The following is a 26,577-nucleotide window of genomic DNA, read 5'->3' on the forward strand; positions in this document are numbered from 1 at the left end:
TTAGACCAGTGGAAATGTGTCCTTTGGTCTGGTCCAAATTGGAGATTTTTGGTTCCAACCGCCATGGCTTTGTGAGACGCGCTGTGTGTGAACAGATGATCTTGGCATGTGTATTTCCCACCGTAAAGCATGGAGGAGGTATTATGGTGTGGGGGTGCTTTGCTGGTGACACTGTCTGTGATTCAATTAGAATTCAAGGCACACCTAACCAGCATGGCTACCACAGCATTCTGCAGTGATACGCCATCCCATCTGGTTTGGGCTTAGTGGAACTATCATTTGTTTTTCAACAGGACAATGACCCAACACACACACTATTTTACCAATAAGGAGAGTGATGGAGTGCTGCATCAGATGACCTGGCCTCCACAATCCCCCGACCTCAACCCAATTGAGATGGTTTGGGATGAGTCGGACCGCAGAGTGAAGGAAAAGCAGCCAACAAGTGCTCAGCATATGTGGGAACTCTTTCAAGGCTGTTGGAAAAGCATTCCAGGTGAAGCTGGTTGAGAGAATGCCAAGAGTGTGCAAAGCTATCATCAAGGCCAAGGGTGGCTATTTGAAGAATCTCAAATATAACATATATTTTCATTTGTTTAACACTTTTTTGGTTACTACATGATTCCATATGTGTTATTTCATAGTTTTGATGTTTTCACTATTATTCTACAATGAGTAGGTGTATCCAAACTTTTGACTGGTACTGTAGGTCTGGGATTTCCGAGTCTATAGAGAAGGAGATGAAGAGACCAATAGAGTGGTGTTAGACAAACACCAAATAGAAGAGGACAGAGCAGACGTGTGTGGTTCAAGTGTCTTTGGATCTGTAGAGCCTAAAACAGCTGAAGGGCACATGTGACCAGGAGTCTCCAGCAAGCCCAGAACAGTGGTGCAACAAGCAAGACCAGAGGACGCCAGGAGGAATAGCTGTAGGGAGAATGAGTTGGGGCAGATACAAATTGTCGCCATCCACCAGAGGGCAGAGGAGTTGACGAACAAGTGCATTGCTTCTATGAGCGCTAAGAGAAGGATGGAGTGAGATCAAGATCAAACTGCAGAAATACTACTCACCCAGAACAGAACATTTCCATTGCTTTCAAACAAAACCATCAAAGCATTTATGTTACACCTTAGTGCCCATTTTCTTATCAGTCTGGTTGTGCTGCAATATGCCGTTTTTACAGCCAAGTACTTCGGTGACAAAAAACTGCATTTGGCAGTAATAGTTTAAATAATAAGGGTCATTATGAACATTCACCACAGTTCAGGAGAAATACAGCAGTGTGGTGAGGGGAATTCCAGTTGAAGTACTGCATTTACTGTAATCCGAAAAGGCAAAACGGAAAAACGAACACCGATATTCATAGACAGAAAACAAAGAATATCCTTTCACACAATAAATGACTAGTTTGATTAAATCTATAAAAAATAAAAAATCAATCTGATTTAGGCCACCATAAGCAAATGGTTGTCTATCAGTGAACAAACAAAATCTGTCCATAATATTGGCAACGGAATAATAGGTGCTGTAATTGCATTTTAAGAAACAGCGCGTGTGCAGTCTTACTCTATTGTTTAGCTCACTTCATGAACATAATTTCTTTAAAATACAGCAGATTAACAGACTAACAATGACGTTCTTTCAAACATTAAGTTAAATACTTCTTCACAAAATAAAATCTATGTGCTTGTTTTTAAAAAGGTAATAAAGAGACATTTGGTTAGAGTGATGTGATGAAAATAAATTGAGGCACTTCTATGGTTTGGACTGTGAAAATTGGCTTTGCTAAAATAAATGTGAAAGCTAAGAGACATGGATCAACAGTTAGAATAATAGATAGGCAATTTAAGATTGACATGCTAGGAACCCAACGCATTACGCCTACTCAATTTAGTGTGCGTATAGTAGAGGTATGTTTGTAATTATGCATCTGAAAAACTGGGTTGGTAGTGCTAAAAAACAGCATTTGTCTTTTTCAAATCATAGCGTAATCGCTTTTTCCTTGTTGACAAAGTAAATCAATAAAGTTTGATGCATAATATACTGTACAGAAATTCCTCAACAAAAGACGCATCTAGTTCAACTCTTGTTGTTTCAATCAGAACACAAATAAAATGCCATCGAGGTAGCAGTTGGCATGTTCCTTTGTTTTATCTTTTGCCAAGATTGTGAAACATTGGTTTAAATTAATATCAAACTCATTTTCAACTCCTAGGCAAATTAATCTACGAAATCCATCCACGAAAATAACTTGCCATCAAATGCAACTACTTTGTAAGCCTAATGGCTCATAAACTTTTGGAAGATTATCTGGTAGCTCAGTTTGTAGAGCATGGCGCTTGCAACACCAGCATAGTGGGTTCGATTCCCGGGACCACCCGTATGTAAAATGTATGCACCCATGACTAAGTCACTTTGGATAAATTACATATATTATATTATATTATGAAATAGAGAAGAAAGGTTTTCAGAGTTAGAGATTAACTTAAAATCATGCTGATGATGCAGGTTGTATTTGACCCTGAGACCAGAAAGATAGTTCACATGCTGTTAAGAGTCTGTGGTGTTGGTTTGTGCTTCTTTTTTCTTGCTCTCATCATCATCCCCTAGGAATAACAGGGGGAACATTCCCAGAATGCATCCGATTGTGACTCCAATACCTTTTCCCTGCACACAACAGAAGAATAATACATGTCAAATGCGAAGTTCTCCACAGTTTGAGTTTTGTGCATGTTTCTCAAGTCAGGATTCTGCCTTATGCATCTTGCTATTAAGGTTATCATAAATCTTTGAACATGGATAGCTAGTAAACCAGCCATCCTCTAAATAGCTCAACCTTATAGGGCCAGTTTCTCATAACCAGTTTAAGATTTTTAGTCCAGGAGTAGACCAGCCCATAAAGATAATCATTTCTAAAATCACTCACCATGTGGGAGCTAACCCTGGTCTGCCACATGTCAGCCTGCTTGGGGGTCAGGTCAGGAACCTGCATCCCTAGCCTGGAGGCTAGGACCTCCACGTATCCGGCAAGACTGCCCACAGACGAACAATATAAGAAACGCAGCTATGGTAGTCATGTAACATGTGTATTACCATTCCATTTCAAGAAAAATCACAATCATACAGTATGTGGACACCCCTTCAAATTAGTGGATTCGGATATTTCACCAACACCCATTGCTGACAGGTGTATTAAAAATCGATCACACAGCCATGCAATCTCCATAGACAAACATTGACTTTGAACGTGGCACCGTCATAGGATGCCACCTTTCCAGTCAGTTCATAACATTTCTGCCCTGCTAGAGCTGCCCCAGTCAGTCAACTGTAACTGCTGTTATTGTGAAGCGAAAAGTTTAGGAGCAACAACGGCTCAGCCGCGAAGTGGTAGGCCGCACAAGCTCACAGAATGGGACCGCTGAGTGCTGAAGCGCGTAAAAATCGTCTGTCCTCGGTTGCAACATTCACTACCAAGTTCCAAACTGCTTCTGGAATGCCAAGCATCAGCTGGAGTGGTGTAAAGCTTGCTGCCATTGGATTCTGGAGCAGTGGGTACGCGTTCTCTGGAGTGATGAATCACGCTTCACCATCTGGCAGTCCGACAGATGAATCTGGGTTTGGCGGATGCCTGAATGCATAGTGCCAACTGTAAAGTTTGGTGGAGGAGGAATAATGGTCTGGGGCTGTTTGTCATGGTTCGGGCTAGGCCCCTTAGTTCCAGTGAAGGGAAATCTTAATGCTACAGCATACAATGACATTCTAAACGATTCTGTGCTTCCAACTTTGTGGCAACAGTTTGGGGAAGGCCCTTTCCTATTTCAGCATGACAGTGCCCCTTTGCTCAAACCATACAGAAATGGTTTGTCGAGATCGGTTTGGAAGAACTTGACTGGCCTGCACTGAGCCCTGACCTCAACCCCATCGATCACCTTTGGGAGGAATTGAAACGGCGACTGCGGCCAGGCCTAATCGCCCAACATCAGTGCCCAACCTCACTAATGCTTGTGGCTGAATGGAAGCAAGTCCCTGCAGCAATGTTCCAACATCTAGTGGAAAGCCTTCCCAGAAGAGTGGAGGCTGTTATAGCAGCAAAGGGGGGACCAACTCCATATTAATGCCAATGATTTTGGAATGAGATGTTCGACGAGCAGGTGTCCACATACTTTTGGTCATGTAGAGTATGTCAAAATCATACCTGTCTACCCAGTAACTTGTGACCCCCACCACTGATATACTTGCAAGGCTTTGAGAGTTCTATGACAGACTAAATATTACACATAATGGAGGAGTGGTTGGTCCTCTTACCCAAGTCCAGCCAGGTCTGACACTAGGTTCCCAAGAGCTGCAGCTGTAACAGAAGAGGAATAAGAGATTTTACGCATAGTCTCTAAACCAAACGATTCTCGAAATCAGTTCATTTTTCAATACAATATAACTGCTCCTGTTCTCCTGTTCTTTGTTTAAACATGTAAACAATGCTGAGCCACATTGATTCCTTTTTCAAACGTTCAAAAGGTCAGCCACTGTCTCTACAGTTTGCAATCAGATCAGTGTACTGAATTGCATTATCACTTCATTAGCATCAGTGAGCTCTCAGCAGTCAGCCAAAATATGAACCAGGTCCAAGGAACTGCTTAGATCCAACTGCTATAAACCCTGAAAGCATCATGAAAACACTACTTGTGCATCACACTGGGATGAGTAGCGACCGTAAATTGTACTGTAGTGTGGATGTATGGTGGCACTATTTAATAGCACTTGGTAAATCTTGGATGTATATTAATATGTGCCAGCATTAGACAGCACTGACTATGAGGATTGGAATTGGCAAGCATCTATATGTTCTTGTATTCAATGATCAAACTGTTATTCCTTGGACAGTGGTGATATTTCAAAAGTGATCCCCAAGGCACTATAATGGTCCAGGGATTCTGTTCCACATACTAGTGTTGGGGGGAATTTTTTTTATACAATTACATATCAGAATATAATTTTTTAAGATATATCGCACAAGAAATATTGAAATATTATTTTTGCGCTCGTTTTCTGTACCTGCACCAAAATTCCAGTATTTTCCCTTCATAGCTTGTTCATCTTCTTTTTTTAAAGGTGCAATATGCAGAAATCGCTCCACCATTTCCTGGTTGCTACATTTAAAAAATACTTTGCCTAATTTCAGTTTAGTGTAGAGAATCATTGTACCATTTAAACCACTGTGAATTCTCTTCAATAACCACAAATATTGTATTTTCAGCTGGTGTACAAAACCGAAATAAAAGCCTTGTGAGTTCGTTTCCCACAGGGGGCCAGTATGAAAATGTATGCACTCACTAACTGTAAGTCGCTCTGGATAAGAGCGTCTGCTAAATGACTAAAATGTAAAATGTAAAAGATGCAAAAACAAAACTTAACAGGAAGCATAGAAAGAGCACACATAGAACATATCTACCTCTTCTTAGACTTGATTTCGATGCGAATGACAGATCTATAACTCACATTTCTATGTGAATTTGTCCAGGTCGACCAAAAATGTACACATTGCAGCTTTAAATAGCTGCAAAATTTCCATGACTGATCAAAATATTTCCATGACTGATCAAATTTGTTTGGATCATCCAATCGCAATCACAGTATCAAATCACAATACATATAGAATCGCAATACATATCGTATCGGCACCTAAGTATCGTGATAATATCGTATCGTGAGGTCCCTGGCAATTCCCAGCCCTAGTTGCATCCCTACATGGCTTTTGTAGAAAGAAAGCTTCAGTGTACCAAAAAGTATTTTCGGGAGCATTAACAGTAAGTATGTGAGTATCTCTAACCAACCAGAAGCCTTGCCAAAGCAGTTGTTTGGGACTGAGAAGATGTGCTCAGTGGCCAATCAATTAAACCAGATTAAATTTGCACTACTCATTCCTACACGAGAGAAACATATATCTACTCTAAACAAAAGTATATAGCCTAAACAAAACCATCCCACAATTCTTGGGAGTGGCTTTGTCTAATGTGAATAGCTGCGGTAACCATCAATGGAACAAGCAGGGCTCAAATAGATAAAGTATGTCAGTTGAAGACCTTAAAATCAGGGACAGAAGCCTACATGCTTCCAAAAACATAGCCTACAAAATCCATCAGGCCCCATAGTGAGGGTAAAATGACTGCTATCTACTGTCACAGTGGGATTCAGGATGAGTAATACACAAGACGGTAACAGATACAAAAATGTACCATCATCACTGTCAAGACTGGATGGTAACCCAATATGTACTTTTGGTTTAGCTCCGAAATAAGGACAAATATGCTGTATCTTTTGATGTGACCTCCAGAGCAGCAGTTAATCTACCCCATTGGGTAGAGGCTGGCTAGACTTTTGTTATATTGCAAAAGATTTGACCCCTGTAAGGTTATGTTGAGAATCAAATCAAATCAAAAGGTGTAGACCAGGGTTCTTCAATTCCGGTCCTGGAGGGCCGAAACACCTCTGTTTTTCATCCTCTCCTTCTAATCAGGGGCTAATTCAGACCTGTGACACCAGGTGAGTGCAATTAACTACCAGGTAGAATGAAAAAACAGAAGTGTTTCGGCCCTCCAGGACCGGAATTGAAGAACCCTGGTGTAGACCTTACAGTGAAATGCTTACTTACAAGCCCTTAACCAACAATGCAGTTTTAAGAAAAATAAGTGTTAATTAAAAAATAGATAAGTAAAAAATAATTAAAGAGCAGCAGTAAAATAAAATAACAGTAGGGAGGCTATATACAGGGGGTACCGGTACAGAGTTAATGTGCGGGGGCACAGGTTAGTCGAGGTAATATGTACATGTGGGTAGAGTTAAAGTGACTATGTATAGATAATAAACAGAGAGTAGCAGCAGCGTAAAAGACAATGCAATAGAGAAGTATTCTGACCAATGTTTATTGAGGGAGCTACTGCTAAATTTGAACATTTCAGATCACAATTGAACAGTCTTACCTGCCATGGTCGATAATCCAAAGGTGACACCTATAGACAACTCAATCTGGGTTCCCTAAAAGTCAAAAGCAGAAATATTACGTGGACATTTGTTTCTTGGTGTGCTAGCAATCATGTTGACTTTCCCACCCACATTTTTTCGCAATACTCCCTTTCATCCTCACAGTGGCAGTGTCCGAATACCCATACTAGTGTACTACATACTTAAACTGCATACTCATTTCGGCGTTTGATCTAATAGAATTCACTCGTCTCTTCCGACTCACGTGTCTGCCAACAGCTGATAATTAGATAAATTGACTCGCTGTACCAAAATGAACTAATGGCGGGAGTCGACGCAATCACTATTTTCGAATAGTACTATAACTATTTTTTTGCATAATATGTAGTACGCGTACGGGTATTCGGACACAGCCAGTATCTAATGAGAACAATGTGAAATACAAAATACATTTTAAAAATGCTAGTTCAAACAGGTATGAATACAGGTACATTTAACCACCTGAAAAAGTCAAACCACTTACTGCTGCAATCATGATGGCATTGTCCAAGAAGCCAAAACCAATGAAGGGGATGGCATTGTGTAGAAGCACTGCAAAGATGGTAGACCAATAAAAACAAACATTTTCTTATAATTTGCTGCTAAGATCAACTTGTCCTGGGAGTTAGGTCTCCGCACGTGAATAGAAATGTTCCCATTGAGTGATGGAAGTGACTGGCAGCAGAACACACCTGTCACTAAGTGACTCACACATGCTTGTTTGTGCCTGTGTGTACTGTATGTTTAAGGGGGCAGTGTCCTACTGACATTGAGGAAAAACCAAATGTATTTAGTGCCAGACAGCTTGGTAAAATACTATAGCGCAGCACTGCTTGAAAGCTGACAGTGACAGCTTGCAGTAATTTTTCAACGGCTGACATGAACATTTCCCCTCATTATACAGACTTTCTAATATACACTACCGTTCAAAAGTTTGGGTTCACTTAGAAATGTCCTTGTTTTCTAAAGAAAAGCAATTTTTTTGTCCATTAAAATAACATAAAATTGATCAGAAATACAGTGTAGACCAGGGTTCTTCAATTCCAGTCCTGGAGGGCCGTAGTTAATTGCACTCACCTGGTGTCCCAGGTCTGAATTAGCCCCTGATTAGAAGGAGAGGATGAAAAACAGAGGTGTTTCGGCCCTCCAGGACCGGAATTGAAGAACCCTGGTGTAGATATTGTTCATGTTGTAAATGGCTATTGTAGCTGGAAACAGCAGATTTTTAATGGAATATCTACATAGGCGTACAGAGGCCCATTATCAGCAACCATCAGTCCTGTGTTCCAATGGCACGTTGTGTTTGCTAATCCAAGTTGATCATTTTAAAAGGCTAATTGATCATTAGAAAACCCTTTTGCAATTATGTTAGCGCAGCTGAAAACTGTTGTGCTGATTAAAGCAGCAATAAAACTGGCCTTCTTGAGACTAGTTGAGTATCTGGAGCATCAGCAATTGTGGGTTCGATTACAGGCTCAAAATGGCCAGAAACAAATAACTTTCTTCTGAAACTCGTCGGTCTATTCTTGTTCTGAGAAATGAAGGCTATTCCATGCGAGAAATTGCCAAGAAACTGAAGATCTTGTACAACGCTGTGTACTACTCCCTTCACAGAACAGCGCAAACTGGCTCTAACCAGAATAGAAAGAGGAGTGGGAGGCCCCGGTGCACAACTGAGCAAGAGGACAAATACATTAGTGTCTAGTTTGAGAAACAGACTCCTCACAGGTCCTCAACTGGCAGCTTCATTAAATAGTACCCGCAAAACACCAGTCTCAATGTCAACAGTGAAGAGGCGACTCCGGGATGCTGACCTTCTAGGCAGAGTTGCAAAGAAAAAGCCATATCTCAGACTGGCCAATAAAAATAAAAGATGAAGATGGGAAGTCTGAGATATGGCTTTTTCTTTGCAACTCTGCCTAGAAAGTCAGCATCCTGGAGTCATCTCTTCAATGATCAATTAGACTTTTAAAATGATCAACTTGGATTAGCAAACACAACGTGCCATTGGAACACAGGACTGATGGTTGCTGATAAATGGGCCTCTGTACGCCTATGTAGATATTCAAAAAAAATTTAAATCAGCCATTTCCAGCTACAATAGCCATTTACAACATTAACAATGTCTACACTGTATTTCTGATGAATTTGATGTTATTTTAATGGACAAAATAATTGCTTTTCTTTGGAAAACAAGGACATTTGTAAGTGACCCCAAACTTTTGAACGGTAGTGTATATTTTTCATTTACATTAAGAGAAATAGCTGCTGGGAAACTAAAGCTGATATGCCCATAATTCGTTCAGAGAGACTCTTTTCAAAGGGGTATAATGTGACTACGGAAGCATAGACCCTTATGATCCAACTGAGAAAACTTTTGAACTATAAATATCTCTATGGTATAAAGAAAATTACATTCATAATTTGAGAGAGCTTTTATCTTACCGTATTTGATCTGAGCTCGAGTAAGCGGTGAAGTCTCTTGAGTCTCTGAAAGATAAGATCAAAAGCATAAAAATTATGTGCACTGGGGTAGAACTTTCAGATCCTAGTCAACCCTCATGCTTTCTCTCCCAAAAAGCTGGGCACAGAGGTGTAAACTGCAAAGTGTTGAGCACAAATATTAACATGTTGACTGTATAATGCAGACTATTCAATAGTAATGTGAGAAACATAAATTGTTGGTAGGATATTCATTGAGAACTAAGGGGCATGTTCCAAGTGAATGTGTTCCCTGTTTTTTTATTTATGTAGTAGTAGTAGTAGTAGTAGTAGTAGTATTATTATTATTATTTATTTTTTATTTATTTTTTGGGGGGGGGGTCCAGGCAGTGGCCAGGTGCATCCTGGGTGATTTATGGAAGAAAATCCCTTTAGCCCCAACTGGGTCCTTCATTTACACTTCAGTAAAAAAAAAACACAAACCCCAGTGCTAAACAGATTCACACCTCTAATATGAATGCCGTTTGGAAAGGTCAAGGACGCTACCTTTAGACAGAGGGGCTGGGGTGCTATTTCTGGAAAGGGAAACCCAAGACTAAGGTGAGGTGACCCCCAGCTGATGAAGTTACTTTAAATGGGAATGGAAATACTATTTTGACTGTCATGGAATACTAATTAATCACAACAGCAGGTCAATCTGCTCATGAGTATATATCCCAAAACTTCTAGATGACAAAATGGATATCTGTGCAATCTGCAGCCAGTAGATTTTAGACAAGATGTTAAATGATAAATAGCATAAGGCTACATATTTGTCATCTGCCACTCCAATGTCCTTGACTTCATTAATTTCAGAATAATTGGTGAGACCTAGCCTGCATAATTTTAGAGCCATATCAACCCCTCCCGCTATATTACCTTTCTAAACAACAACTGTCACAGCAGGCAGCAGCGCTGATGAGTCGTTTCCCTCTGAGGTTAGCTGGAACGGTGCATGTGAAACTGCCTATTACAGAACTGTCTGTGGCAATCGTCACCACCATCTGCCCGCTGTCACAGTTCTGAGGAATTGGCACTCTCCCCAACACAACAGAAAGGCTTAACAGGGGAAGTGTAGGACTCCCTGCTGCTAGGACAGAATTGGAGAGATGTGTTAGTCTTTAGTCTGCTATTCCTTTGAGGGCCAATTTATTCTCCATAATTCAAGTAGTGGATGTAAATATCTCCCATATTAAATTGGAGAGGAAATATGTGCCAATATGCTTTGTTTACCAGTGAAAATGTTAGGGCAGTGCACTCAGATTCCATATAGATTGTAAAATAACTACTACTGAAAATGTTCTATAATATAAAATAATATTGCTCAAACAACCTAAGGACCGTAGCAATACAAAAAGCAAATCAATGGCAACTTTTATAGCAACCACACAATAGGGTTGTCTGCAGCTTCTAGCTGCACTTTTTTTTAAATTATTAAAAATACTCAAATTTCAGTCAAATATTTTGAACCTTTAACGTACTAGCCATAATGGCTTTTGAGGGGGAAAACGGAAATTATTCAACACACCTCTATGACCTCTCTAACTTGTATTGGTATATTGGCATACAAAATGCATAGACATCAAACCGATATTGTGCCAAGTGCATAATCAATCATCCCTTTTTCATTATGATGCCTGGCACATAGTATTAGAGCCAATTCACACCTACTACACTTTTTGTAAAAATACCGTCGGCTACACATATTACAAAAAAAATAAAAAAGTGTACTTGCTACGTCTTGACTGCTACCGCCGGAGGTAGCACACGACACTCGCCCGACAGTTGCCCCCCTTGAAGCAGGGCAGTGTCCACAGAATTGTCTCATTGAGCCAACACTCATACAGTATAAATGGTAATAGCAGGGGAATGTTTTTGAAACAGCTGAAACGTAGACATCTTCCTAATATTTGAGTTTTTATTAGAAATTGCAGTAACAGCCTGCTGCATTCTGAAATTGTGCAGTAGCTGCCAGCTGCACTAAGCCACGTAAAACTATGGAAGCCCAACCCCACCACTAAAAATATGTAAAATGTAGATCATACAAATAGGATATGTTTTTTTATTTGTAAAATTGTGTGGTGATTTCAGAGATGGCACCACAGGTCCAAGAGTGGTGGGGGGGAAATTGTTTTCCTGGGGCCCAGAGTTTTTCCTGATCTGGTAGTAGGCTAACCTAACCAACTCCAGACCCGTATGACATAGTAATAAATCAACTGTAAAAAAGTTTTTATATGGGCTATGATGGGACCAGATTATTTTTCTAAAATCAGGTCATATTGTTAAAAAAATATTTTTTGAGAAAAACACCTGGCCCTAGGGAATATGAAAACATTAAAACCCTTTGTCTGTGTAAAGACAACTGCAATTGGACAATAAAATGAACAGGGCTGAGCTCTATGTATGCAGGGTGGCATCGTGTAGGCCTTTGCATCTGTAAATAAAATGACACTGTATGAGTATGTCATCACTAGTGTTGATTGATTAATTCCCGTCAATAATTCTGGATTGAAAAGGCCTAAGTAGCCTAGCCACCCGAAGTTTGAATATAAACTAAATTTGATCACATTCTCACAGAAAACAAATAAATGGGCCTATTTTAGGCTATAATAACATGACGTTACGTTTCCCCTGGCCAGGCCCAGATGTGATCAGAACGCATAGGCTTCTCTAGGCTACCTGCAGCTGTGGTTGTTATCAGTAAGCTACAGTTGCTCAGACTAAAGCACAGATTAATTGTGCACATTGACAAATCATGAGGCAATTTATAAAAAATGTTTGGTGGCGGGCATGGGCTTCTATATAAAACAGCTTGTTGCAGTGAATTCACTTATACCCACGTTTTCAGTCGCAATTTGCTTTTAACACATGTAATAATTTGCATGATATTGATAAAAATTAAGCCTGGTTTGTTGTAAAGTAGGCCTACTGTACTTTATATTCAAATGAGAGGTTTAATCGTTAATTTTAGATAGGCTAACATTACTTGATGAAGACATGCAGTTAGCAACTCTGCTTTTGTCTTGAGGCTAAAATGTAATGACTGTAGCCTACCAACAAGAAAATAAACCCTTTAAAGATGACTCTCCTGGGGATTTCAAGTTGAACACAGAGTAACATGGAACAAGGCAGCAGCATTGGATTTTCATGCATCATGCCAGCTGACAATGTGGCAACAGTCTGGACTAACTTGAGTAAGGTCAGTGTTTCCCCTATATTAATTTAGCAGTGGCGCACTGCTGCTGCTAAATCATTGCCGGAACAACAAAAACATTTCTGCAGAGACGAGCTTTCAAGATCAGAGTGACAAGTTACAACAACTTATATATCTTCCTCAGATTCTCATCAGATCGTCCGAGAAACCTCCAAGGTAACTAGCAAGCGAGACCTTCTAATCCTGGAAGTGTAGCCAACCCAGAGATAATGTAGATAGAAGACTCATGCCCAAAAGCCTGTTTTCGCATGTGCAGCGCCATTGAGGACTTTCACCATTTTTAAGTAGTCACTGGGTGGGCCTTCTTATGGGTTAAGGAAGGATCACATAATTCCATCCAGGTCATCAGGAGGGATCAGCCAATGAATTATACTCATGAGCAAACGTTCCATAAATGCAGGTGGCAGTAAATCACCAACCTTGGCTTTATACCGGTTCAAACAACACACTCCAACTCATAGTAAGAAGAAAATGTACTCTCACAGACGCCATAATGGGACATATACAATGTTGCATCCTCTATCTCTATGAGCCAACCCTATTAATAGATGTACAGTATGTAATAATTGTTAGCTAAGCTACAGTAACATTACGCTAGCAAAACATTTTTGGGGTTAATATAGAATTGGCTGGTGATGTCATTGAGATAAAATGAAAAAAATAACAGGAAGACCCCCGCCCGTGTTCTTAGGGGAAACACTGAAGGTACTCAAAGCGGGCAAGGCAAATGTTGGCAGTCCGTCAGTGAGGAAAACACACATTGTTGTACCCTGTAACCCCACTTCTCCTTCAGGTGTCTCACTCTGGCCACCCAACTGGCTAGTGCAGCTGGACGCCTCAGAGTCTGGAGGGGCACACAAAGAGAAAAGTTGGGCATGGCTGGGTGTGTAAAGGTAGTTTCAGTGGGACTTTTATGGAAAAAGTGCTTCATCTACTGAGGGTTGAAGTACATTGTCACACTTCACCTACAGTTTAACTTACCTGACTGGGTGTGTCTTCTCAATGCAGACATTTAATAATAAGTTATGGGGTACGGTATGTACTTGATGTCAAAAGATAAAAGCCACCGCCACGTTCAAACAGTAAGAGAAAATGCTCCTCATAATGCATTGACATTGGATGGACAATTAAAGAAGATAAACACCTAGAAGGTCTACCTCGTGCACCGTCTACAATTTTACTATAAAATGAAACTATAATGAGCACCAGTGCAAAACATTAGGCTCTTCTCAGTCGCAACTGCACTCATTCACATGTAGAGTGAACACTTCTGGGAAAAGGGGGAGAATCTGAATTGCACGATGGTTGTCCATTTAAATGCATGACCAAGTAGGCATCAGGGCTAATAGTGCTTAAGCGGTTTCCTGGGTATTTACCAGAGGCTTGCAGAACAGAGACATGGTGGAGGGAGCCCATCTGTCAGAGGCCTGCTCCAAGAGAGACCAGCTGGCATTAGGGAGGGTCAGGAATGCGCTCTGGAAAAGGTCACTGTACTTCAAGCTCACATATTTCTCCCGGGGTTAAAGTTTTGATTTATTAGGATCCCCATTAGCCGACGCCAATGGCGACAGCTAGTCTTACTAGGGTCCGACACATTACAAAAAAGACATTACAGACAAAATAATTTACAATTTACATACATTTAAAAACATTAACATGTTGTGTGCGTGTGCGCATCTATGAGTTACACAAACATTTCAGTACAAACACACAACAAGTAGGTCACATGAGGAGAGGCGTTGTGCCGTGAGGTGTTGCTTTATTCGATTTTTTAAACCAGGTTTGCTGTTCACTTGTGCTATATAAGATGGAAGGGAGTTCCATGCACTCATGGCTCTGTATAGTACTGTATGTTTCCTTGAATTTGTTCTGGACCTGGGGACTGTGAAAAGACTCCTGGTGGCATGTCTGGTGGGGTAAGTGTGTGTGTCAGAGTTGTGTGTATGTTGACTATGCAAACAATTGGGAATTTCCAACACAATAATGTTTCTTATAAAAACAAGAAGTGACGCAGTCAGTCTTTCCTCAACTTTTAGCCAATGAAGAGCAAGACGTGCCGCTCTGTTCTGGGCCAGCTGCAGCTTAACTAGGTCTTTCTTTGCAGCACTTGACCATATGACTTGACAATCAAGATCAAATAAAACTAGAGCCTGCAAGACTTGCTTTGAGGAGTGTGGTGTCAAAAAGGCAGAGCATCTTTTTATTACGGACAGACCTCTCCCCATCTTTACAACCATTGAATCTATAGGTTTTGACCATGACAGTTTACAATCTAAGGTAACACCAAGCAATTTAGTCTCCTCAACTTGTTCAACAGCCACACCATTCATTACCAGATTCCGCTGAGGTCTAGAACTTAGGGAATGATCTGTACCAAATACAATGCTCTTAGTTTTAGAGAGGAGAGTAAATGTGTAGGACCATAAGAGGTTGTACTATTCACATAACCAGGATCCCAACTATATGCTTAGGGACACAGTTTACCTCCAGTGATGGATCTACAATCAGTCAGTCCTAAGAGCATGCCATTCTAATAAAAGTGCATTTCATGGATTCAACATAAAGTCAAATGAGCAAGACCGGTGAGCTATTATCATAGCTGCATATAAGAGCCAAAACAGATCAGCTTAAACTTTGAGAGTCTAGAACTCTGTTTTATAAATGTATTGTTTTATCATGAATTAACACGGCGGGTCATATTAATATCAAATGGAGAGAAACATGTCCGCTACAAAAATAAAATCTGACTGGACATTTTGCGCTGCTTTGGTGAAAATCTTAGCTCTGTCTACATTGTTCTCTTGCATTCTCTAAATTGTTTATAACATAGTTATTGAAATAGGTTATTCAGGCTATAGCAAAGGAACAGGCCACTTGGCATTTCCCTGCTGTGGGCTGCACGGTCAGCTCTTTACTGCGTGGCACGATAGCGGTCAATCATCTTCGATATCCGATACTATCGTAATATCGCCCAACTCTACTGTACATTACTGCACAAGGATGAATGGAACAACAAGTCCCCACCAGGGAGTTACATGGTGTGGCAGTCATACATGAGCCATAGGCTACATTGTAAAGTCTGATTTAATCTCTGAAGTAGGTCTATTGCTAATTAATATGATGTGGCATACTTTGGAATGAGAAGACATTTAGCTGCAGAGACACCACAGTATATTATGGTACTCCAAATGCCTTCAGACACCACTGCAGCACCAAACACACAAAACGGCATAAGCATTTGGACAAGCACTGCATAGCTGCCATAACCTGCGAAAGTAACCAATAAATAACCATGTGGCCAATAAAATTTGATTTGATTTGATTAACCACCCCTTCCGCTTTACTTCCGTATCATGTCCCCTAATCTTTTGAATGGGCTTCACGATTGTATCAAAGACAATACAGTATGAAAATAGGCAGAAACTGCCGATGTCGTGGCGACGTTGGCTAGCTAAGCTCATGTGCAGAAAAACGGTATTGCGCCGAACTGCACATGTGCAGGCCGTCAAATCAAAGGCAATCATTCGATGTAAAGTTGTTTTGGACGAAAATGAAAACGTGTCAGTTTATCACTTCCACAAGGTTTGATAAGTAACATCTTCAACTAGGCTACTTGAAAAGGTCCAATAAAGACATTTTTAATATCACATTTCTGGGTAACAATTAAGAACCTTACTGTGATTGTTTTTAAATAAAATGGTTAAAAATATAATTTTTTTAAATAGCTTCTTAGCAAAGAGTATTTTCTCAAGCAAGAATTTTGCTAGGACTGTCTAGGAGTGGTCTGAGTAGGGAGAGAAAAACCGAAAACGAGCTGTTGTTGGCAGAGAGAAACTCTTTGATATTGGTCTATTAACTAAATGTATCGCCTGGTGTTGTCACCAGGCAGGCCAAAACTCCAGCTTACCAAAACAGGCTGAAATTTCAGGCGGTCTTTTCAAACAGCTTTTACACTAGAAGGGCATTATTTTCAATGTATTATTCCAACCTCAGTGTGGAAATATATATAAAACACAAGAAAATCACATTTTTGACTGCACTGGGCCTTTAAGACTGTCTCAAATCTAGGTTGTGCCTTTAGAAATAAGGAAGAATGTTTCACTTCTCTCATTGGACTTCTCAAACCCTAAACCCCGGCATGGTGTTTGTTCTGTTTCGCAAGCGTTCCTCGCAATGTTGTGCCTCTGGGTTTAGAAACTCTGATTCTATCATCAAATGCGTGAAAACGCATTTTATTTCATTTTATATACACATTACCAAAAGTATGTGGACACCTGCTCGTCAAACATCTCAGTCCAGAATCATGGGCATTAATATGGAGTTGGTCCCCCCTTCGCTGCTATAACAGCCTCCACTCTTCTAGGAAGGCTTTACACTAGATGTTGGAGCATTGCTGCAGGGACTTGCTTCCATTCAGCCACAAGAGCATTAGTGAGGTCGGGCACTGATGTTGGGCGATTAGGCCTGGCTCGCAGTCAGCGTTCCAATTCATCCCAAAGGTGTTAGACGGGGTTGAGGTCAGGGCTCTGTGCAGGCCAGTTAAGTTCTTCCACACCAATCTCGACAAACCATTTCTGTACGGACCTCGCTTTGTGCACCGGAGCGTTGTCATGCTGAAACAGGAAAGGGCCTTCCCCAAACTGTTGCCACAAAGTTAGAAGCAAAGAATCATCTAGAATGTCTATGTATGCTGTAGCATTAAGATTTCCCTTCACTGGAACTAAGGGGCCTGAACCATGAAAAACAGCCCCAGACCATTATTCCTCCTCCACCAAACTTTACAGTTAGCACTATGCATTGGGGCAGGTAGCGTTCTCCTGGCATACGCCAAACCCAGATTAGTCCGTAGGACTGCCAGCTGGTGAAGCGTGATTTATCACTTCAGAGAATGCGTTTCCACTGCTCCATAGTCCAATGGCAGTGAGCTTCACACCACTCTAGCTGACGCCTGGCATTGCACGGCCATGGAAACCCATTTTATGAAGCTCCCGACGAACAGTTATTGTGCTGACGTTGCTTCCAGAGGCAATTTGGAACTCGGTAGTGAGTGTTGCAACAGAGGACAGACGATTTTTAAGCGCTACGCGCTTCAGCACTAGGCGGTCCAGTTCTGTGAGCATGTGTGGTCTACCACTTCGCGGCTGAGCCGTTGTTGCTACTAGATGTTCTCACTTCACAAAAGCAGCACTTACAGTTGACCGGGGCAGCTCTAGCAGGGCAGAAATTTGACGAACTGACTTGTTGGAAAGGTGGCATCCTATGACAGTGCCACGTTGAAAGTCACTGAGCCCTTCAGTAAGGCCATTCTACTGCCAATGTTTGTCTATGGAGATTGCATGGCTGTGTGCTCGATTTTATACACATGTAAGCAACGGGTGTGGCTGAAATAGCTGAATCCAATAATTTGAAGGGGTGTCCACATACTTTTGTGTGTGTGTGTGTGTGTGTGTGTGTGTGTGTGTGCACACGCGTACACACACACTCAAAAGTTTGGACACACCTACTCATTCCAAGGCTTTTCTTTATTTTTACTAATTTCCACATTGTTGAATAATAGTGAAGACATCAAAACTATGAAATAACACACATGGAATCATGTAGTAACCAAAAAAGCGTTCAACAAATCAAAATATATTTTATATTTGAGATCCTTCAAATAGCCACCCTTTGCCTTGATGACAGCTTTGCACACTCTTGGCATTCTCTCAACCAGCTTCATGAGGTAGTCACCTGGAATGCATTTCAATTAACAGGTGTGCCTTCTTAAAAGTTAATTTGTGAAATGTATTTCCTTCTTAATGCATTTGAGCCAATCAGTTGTGTTGTGACAAGTTAGGGGGGTCTACAGAAGATAGCCCTATTTGGTAAAAGACCAAGTCCATATTATGGCAAGAACAGCTCAAATAAGCAAAGAGAAACGACAGTCGATCATTACTTTAAGACATGAAGGTCAGTCAATTGGACAATTTCAAGAACTTTTAATGTTTCTTCAAGTGCAGTCGCAAAAAACATCAAGCGCTATGATGAAACTGGTTCTCATGAGGACTGCCACAGGAATGGAAGACCCAGAGTTACCTCTGCTGTAGAGGATAAGTTCATTAGAGTTACAAGCCTCAGAAATTGCAGCCCAAATAAATGCTTCACAGAGTTCAAGTAACAGACACATATCAACATAAACTGTTCAGAGGGGACTGTGTGAATCAGGCCTTCATGGTCAAATTGCTGCAAAGAAACCACTACTAAAGGACACCAATAATAAGAAGAGACCTGCTTGGGACAACAAACACGAGCAATGGACATTAGACCTGTGGAAATGTGTCCTTTGGTCTGGAGTCCAAATTTGAGATTTTTGGTTCCAACCACCGTGTCTTTGTGAGACGCAGTGTGGGTGAACGGAAGATCTCTGCATGTGTATTTCCCACTGTAAAGCATGGAGGAGGAGGTGTTATGGTGTGGGGGTGCTTTTCTGGTGACACTGTCTGTGATTTATTTAGAATTCAAGGCACACTTAACCAGCATGGCTACCACAGCATTCTGCAGCGATACGCCATCCCATCTGGTTTGGGCATAGCGGGACTATCATTTGTTTTTCAACAGCCAACAAGTGCTCAGCATATGTTGGAACTCCTTCCAAGACTGTTGGAAAAGCATTCCAGGTGAAGCTGGTTGAGAGAATGCCAAGAGTGTGAAAAGCTGTCATCAAGGTAAAGGGTGGCTATTTGAAGAATCTCAAATATAAAATATATTTTGATTTGTTTAACACTTTTTTGGTTACTACATGATTCCATGTGTTATTTCATAGTGTTGATGTCTTCACTATTATTCTACAATGTAGAAAATAGTAAAAATAAAGAAAACCCTTGAATGAGTAGGTGTCCAAACTTTTGACTGGTAGTGTGTGTGTGTATATATATATATATATATATATACACACACATACATACATACATACATACACACAATTATATGCGTGTTTGTGTATGAATTTACTTCTGCCAGATGCCTTTTATGACGTTTTTGCACTTGAAGACCATTGCTGAGGGTCACTTTCACAGAATATCAGGAACTTCTTCAGTAAAAAACACATCCACACTTGTGCAGGTCAAACAAGTTTTAAAAAATGTAATTAATTAAATGGTAGCCTGTCAGTCGATTTGACAACGGCAATTAATTCATCCTCATAGAGACTATTAAAAATTGAAAAATAAAGATGACAAATGTATGACTGAAATGTTGCCCATAATATCCCAATAGATAAAAGTGGAGGATACTGTTCCTACCACGATAGCGACTAACTTTGGGTGGGAAGTTTCAACATTCCTGACACGACATTTGAATAGGAAAAACAAAGTCACCCTGCCTGCAGAAGGAGGGAGGGAGGGAATGTCAAGCATTATAAAATGGGAGAGGGGGCAGGTTACAGGAAACACAACTTGCTTGCAATATCTGTGTTTTTATCTTACCTTGAGCTATTGCTATGGATTCAAAGCTCTGCAGTTCTTTTAGCAAACATGTTCTTTCTTTGGGGTGAAGGCTGTAGATGAATTCTTTCGCTCTTTTTGGAGAATTCAGGGGTTCCCGCGGCTCGTTGCGTCCGAGCGTTCCCATCCAACAACTTTGCAAATGAGACACCTTCAAAACATTTCTGACCGTGACACTTTCCAGCACTGCTCTTGATGAGACCGTGGGCCGTAGAGCTATCTTAAGACAAATCTTGAACATTGTGGCAAAAGGGGGCAAATATGTTCGTACAAATAAAAAAAACTGGTGTATCAGAAAACTTTAAATAATAATTATGGGCACCAGTTTAACGCTCAACAGCACAGCCAACCAGATAATTCATTAAGTTAGCTAAGTAACCAAGGTCTTTGCTGTAGTAACGTTAGTAGCTAATATTGCAAGTGTTAATAGTAATAAGAGCTGTCAAAGTAGCCAAACGTCACCAGTCCGCTAGCAAGTAAAGCTAAGCTAGCTAAGTATTATTGTCAAGTTGCAATGTTACCTTGTAGCTAATGCCCAACATGTAACGTGAAAGTCCTCTCTCTTCTATTATTTGGGAAATACTAATTTTATGTAGCTAGCACTGCAGTCGGCACCTGTTACATTTCTGCATTAACACATTACTAAACATCTCTAGCAAGACATAGTAGTTCACGAAAGGAAAACACAGTAACGTTAGCTAGCTACTTGCACGAGACCAGACTCTGACATGCCTGCTAGTACTATTGTGGCGTTAGCGGGTCCACTCTTTCTTTTTGGCTTGAGAAATAAGCAATTTCATAGTAAAAGTCCGTGCAATTCCTCAGAGTCTTGATATGGACCAAAACAATTGAGCTCAACGTCATGAGCTGTCGTCGACTGGAAGCGTTCCTCGATTACTTCCACTTGCGACCAATGTAGTTTTTTTTCTCCCAAAGACAGTATGGTTTCTCCTCTCGTGTTCTTCCTCAATCTTCATTTACTATATTGAGCTGACATTTCACATATGATTTAGATGTATTCATCTACATTAATTATTCTTGATCCTAGCTACCCACGTCTCCGGAGAGATGTTGTTCCAAGTTTGATCATAACTGAAATTCGCCCCGAGTAGTAGTAGTAAACCACATTTTCCAAAATGCAACACAAAACGTATCCAATTCAAATTAAAGTAATTAGAAATATAAAATATACATTTTTCCAATGTACATAAATTCGGCTAAATGGACAATTAAACAACTAAGGAATCATCCCCTGCTGTCTGTTTGTAAAACAAAGTTACTAAAACGGCTGTTATGTTACCACCTTGTGGTTTAAAACAGGATGTGCTACTCAATTTATTTCGAAGCATTGTTACCACAGACCAGGGTTGCCAGGTTAAGTTACATTTCTAGGTAATGAGCACTCAAACCCGGCCCAAAAGGCCTGAAACTAGTCCTTTTTTGTTGTTGCATTATTTATACAATAAACCCTTTTTCCATAACGTTATCGAGCCACTTAAGAAGGAATATCGTAGTAACTTGTAATGACATTAGAAGAAAAATTCGGTTTTCCTCAAAATAATAATTTTTGCTAGCTATGACATGACATAATAAAGGAATTTGAATATGTCGCAGGAGAAAATATAATTCACCCTTATTAAACTCGCCAGATCATCTTCCATCAAGACAGGGAATTGTTACTAGGATTAAATGTCAGGAATTGTGAAAAACTGAGTTTAAATGTATTTGGCTAAGGTGTGTGTAAACTTCCGACTTCAACTGTATATACAAAAAAACTGAGTTTAAATGTATTTGACTAAGGTGTGTGTAAACTTCCGACTTCAACTGTAGATACAATTTAGCCAAATACATTTAAACTCAGTTTTTCACAATTCCTGACATTTAATCCTAGTAACAATTCCCTGTCTTAGGTCAGTTAAGGTCACCACTTTATTTTAAGAATGTCAAATGTCAGAATAATGGTAGAGATAATTATTTATTTAAGCTTTTATTTCTTTCATCACATTCCCAGTGGGTCAGAAGTGTACATACACTCAATTAGTATTTGGTAGCATTGCCTTTAAATTGTTTAACTTGGGTCAAACGTTTCGGGTAGCCTTCCACAAGCTTCCCACAATAAGTTGGGTGAATTTTGGCCCATTCCTCCTGACAGAGCTGATGTAACTGAGTCAGGTTTGTAGGCCTTGCTCGCACACGCTTTTTCAGTTCTGCTCACAAATGTTCTATAGGATTGAGGTCAGGGCTTTGTGATGGCCACTCCAATACCTTGACTTTGTTGTCCTTAAACCATTTTGCCACAACTTTGGAAGTATGCTTGGGGTCATTGTCCATTTGGAATATCCATTTGCGACCAAGCTTTAACTTCCTGACTGATGTCTTGAGATGTTGCTTCAATATATCCACATAATTTTCCTTCCTCATGATGCCATCTATTTTGTGAAGTGCACCAGTCCCTCCTGCAGCAAAGCACCTCCACAGCATGATGCTGACACCCCCGTGCTTCACGGTTGGGATGGTGTTCATCGGCTTGCAAGCATCCACCTTTTTCATCCAAACATAACGATGGTCATTATGGCCAAACAGTTCTATTTTTGTTTCATCAGACCAGAGGACATTTCTCCAAAAAGTACGATCTTTGTCCCCATGTGCAGTTGCAAACCGTAGTCTGGCTTTTTTATGGTGGTTTTGGAGCAGTGGCATCTTCCTTGCTGAGCGGCCTTTCAGGTTATGTCGATATAGGACTCGTTTTACTGTGGATATAGATACTTTTGTACCTGTTTCCTCCAGCATCTTCACAAGGTCCTTTGCTGTTGTTCTGGGATTGATTTGCACTTTTCGCACCAAAGTACGTTCATCTCTAGGAGACAGAACGCGTCTCCTTCCTGAGCGGTATGACGGCTGCATGGTCCCATGGTGTATATACTTGCGTACTATTGTTTGTACAGATGAACGTGGTACCTTCAGGTGTTTGGAAATTGCTCCCAAGGATGAACCAGACTTGAGGAGGTCTACAATTTTTTTCTGAGGTATTGGCTGATTTCTTTACATTTTCCCATGATGTCAAGAAAAGAGGCACTGAGTTTGAAGGTAGGCCTTGAAATACATCCACAGGTACAACTCCAAATGACTCAAATGATGTCAATTAGCCTATCAGAAGCTTCTAAAGCCATGACATCATTTTCTGGTATTTTCCAAGCTGTTTAAAGGCACAGTCAACTTAGTGTATGTAAACTTCTGACCCACTGGAATTGTGATACAGTGAATTATAAGTGAAATAATCTGTCTGTAAACAATTGTTGGAAAAATTACTTGTGTCATGCACAAAGTAGATGTCCTAACCGACTTGCCAAAACTATAGTTTGTTAACAAGACATTTGTGGAGTGGTTGAAAAACGAGTTTTAATGACTCCAACCTAAGTGTATGTAAACTTCTGAATTCAACTGTATATATACAGTGGATATAAAAAGTCTACACACCCCTGTTAAAATGCCAGGTTTTTGTGATGTAAAAGGATGAGACAAAGATAAATCATGACTGAACTTTTTCCACTGTTAATGTGACCTATAGTGTGAACAATTCAATTGAAAAACTAACTGAAATCTTCAAGGGGGAAAAATGAAAAATAAAAACCTTACAATAACCTGGTTGCATAAGTGTGCACACCCTCTTATAATAATTGGGGATGTGGCTGTGTTCAGAATTAACCAATCACATTCAAACGCATGTTAAATAGAAGTCATTACACACCTGCCATCATTTAAAGTGACTCTGATTAATCACAAATAAAGTTCAGCTGTTCTAGTAGGAATTTCCTGACATTTTCTTAGTTGCATCTCATAGCAAAAGCCATGGTCCGCAGAGAGCTTCCAAGGCATCAGAGGGATCTCATTGTTGAAAGATATCAGTCAGGAGAAGGGTACAAAATACTTTCCAAAGCATTACATATACCATGGAACACAGTGAAGACAGTCATCATCAAGTGGAGAAAATATGGCACAACAGAGACATTACCAAGAACTGGACGTCCCTCCAAAATGTATGAAAAGACGAGAAGAAAACTGGTCTGGGATGCTTCCAAGAGGCCTACAGCAACATTAAAGGAACTGCAGGAATTTCTGGCAAGTACTGGCTGTGTGCTACACGTGACAACAATCTCCCGTATTCTTCATATGAATGGGCTATGGGGTAGGGTGGCAAGACGGAAGCCTTTTCTTACAAAGAAAAACATCCAAGCCCGGCTGAAGTTTGCAAAAACAAACACCATACCCACAGTGAAGCATGGTGGTGGCAGCATCATGCTTTGGGGCTGATTTTCTTCAGCTGGAACCAGGGCCTTAGTCAGGGTGGAGGGAATTATGAACAGTTCCAAATAACAGGCAATTTTGGCACAAAACCTTCAGGCGTCCGTTAGAAAGCTGAAGATGAAGTTCACCTTTCAGCACGACAACGACCCAAAGCACACATCCAAATCCACAAAAGCATGGCTTCACCAGAAGAAGATTAACGTTTTGGAATGGCCTGAATCCAATTGAACATATCTGGGGTGATCTGAAGAGGGCTGTGCACAGGAGATGTCCTCGCAATATGACAGATTGGAGCGCTTTTGCAAAAAAGAGTGGGCAAATATTGCCACGTCAAGATGTGCCAGATGCACCCAAAAAGACTGAGTGCTGTAATAAAATCAAAAGGTGCTTCAACAAAGTATTAACCTCCCGACTGGCGCAGTGGTCTAAGGCACTGCATCGCAGTGCTAGCTGTGCCACTAGTGATCCTGGTTCAAATCCAGGCTCTGTCGTAGCTGGCCGCGACCGGGAGACCCATGGGGCGGCGCACAATTGGTCCAGGGTAGGGGAGGGAATGGCTGGCAGGGATGTAGCTCAGTAGAGCATGGCGTTTGCAACACCAGGGTTGTGGGTTTGATTCCCACGGGGGGCCAGTATAAAAAAGAATGTATGCGCTCACTAACTGTAAGTTGCTCTGGATAAGAGCGTCTGCTAAATGACGTAAATGTATTAGTTTAAGGGTGTGCACACTTATGCAACCAGGTTATTGTGAGTTTTACATTAAAGGTGGAAAAAGTTCTGACATGATTTACATCACAAATTCTTTTACATCACAAAAACCTGGCATTTTAACAGGGTGTGTAGACTTTTTATATCCACTGTTTATATATATGTTCCCCCCACTTCTAAAAACAAAGTTGCGCCCCTGGAATTAAATGTTAATAATATGTATATGAACTGAATATGCTTGTCAACAACAGCCAGTTTATTTATTTTTTGCCTAATCTGACTGCTGTTACCATCAATCTAATGTGTTCTAACAACTGACCGGCAATTGCGATAGAGCTTTGTTAACTTCCAATTTAATTAACTAAACATGTCCATTAATAATTGCATAATAACACAACAATAAACTGAAGTTACAGGCTATTTATTAAATTGGTTTGCCAGCCCCAGGTAGGCTACACAAGCGGCACATTGATTTGCAATGACTCCAGTGATATCGTAATTTCAACATATTTATTGTATCAAATGGTAGCCTACAGTAGCATATAAATTAATAGGCTACTTGATGGCCAAGAGGCAAATATATCATTCTCCACATAAAAAGGACCATGCGAGGGAGTTCCAGAACTTCCATTTAACATTTCCACTCGGGCAGCCCCTGAGACCCAAGAACTGAGCATGCATAGCAGCCCCCGAGACCCAAAAACTGAGCATGCATAGCAGCCCCCTAGCCCCAAAAACTAAGCATGCATTAAACACTTCGCTTGATACCGTTTTCTTTAAGCAAAGTCAACATTAGAATACAGTTTAAACCTCCTCTGAGCAAATTGATGTAACGTGCTCTTTTCCTGTGCTTAGTCTCCATTATTTCTTAATGTGCTTCAGTTCTAGCATGTTAATGTTTTATGGAAAAAGGGTTGGAAATAGGTGTCTCCATAATTACAATCTAAATAGCCTACCTACAACAGGTAAAAAGTTGTCCCCCCCCCCTGCTGATGTTGCTTCCAGAGGCGGTTTGGAACTCGGTAGTGAGTGTTGCAACCAAGGAATGCGCTTCAGTACTCAGCGGTCCCATTCTGTGAGCTTGTGTGGCTTACCACTTCGTGGCTGAGACGTTGTTGCTCCTAGAAGTTTCCACTTCACAATAACAGCGATTACAGTTGACCGGGGCAGCTCTAGCAGGGCAGAAATGTCACAAACTGACTTGTTGGAAAGGTGGCATCCTATGACGGTGCCACGTTGAAAGTCACTTAGCTCTTCAGTAAGGCCATTCTCCTGCCAATGTTTGTCTATGGAGATTGCATGGCTGTGTGCTCGATTTTGTACACCTGTCAGCAACGGGCGTGTCTGAAATAGCCGAATCTACTAATTTG

The 26,577-nt window shown here is 40.7% G+C and overlaps 1 protein-coding gene across 1 annotated transcript; it reads right to left on the bottom strand.

Annotated features, from left to right (window-relative positions):
• Positions 1-678: 678 nt before the first annotated feature.
• tmem65 (transmembrane protein 65) lies at positions 679-21,019 on the bottom strand. Its single transcript, XM_084155793.1, has 7 exons — positions 20,177-21,019; positions 9,464-9,508; positions 7,503-7,570; positions 6,979-7,033; positions 4,307-4,349; positions 2,928-3,033; positions 679-2,668 (listed from the first exon to the last, which is right to left on the bottom strand). The coding sequence occupies exons 1-7, from the start codon at positions 20,433-20,435 to the stop codon at positions 2,552-2,554; spliced, it is 693 nt and encodes a 230-aa protein (XP_084011919.1). The 5' UTR covers positions 20,436-21,019; the 3' UTR covers positions 679-2,551.
• Between the last annotated feature and the right edge of the window lie 5,558 nt (positions 21,020-26,577).

Source organism: Coregonus lavaretus, assembly GCF_964263955.1.
Source record: "Coregonus lavaretus genome assembly, chromosome: 3".
Taxonomy (NCBI): domain Eukaryota; kingdom Metazoa; phylum Chordata; class Actinopteri; order Salmoniformes; family Salmonidae; genus Coregonus; species Coregonus lavaretus.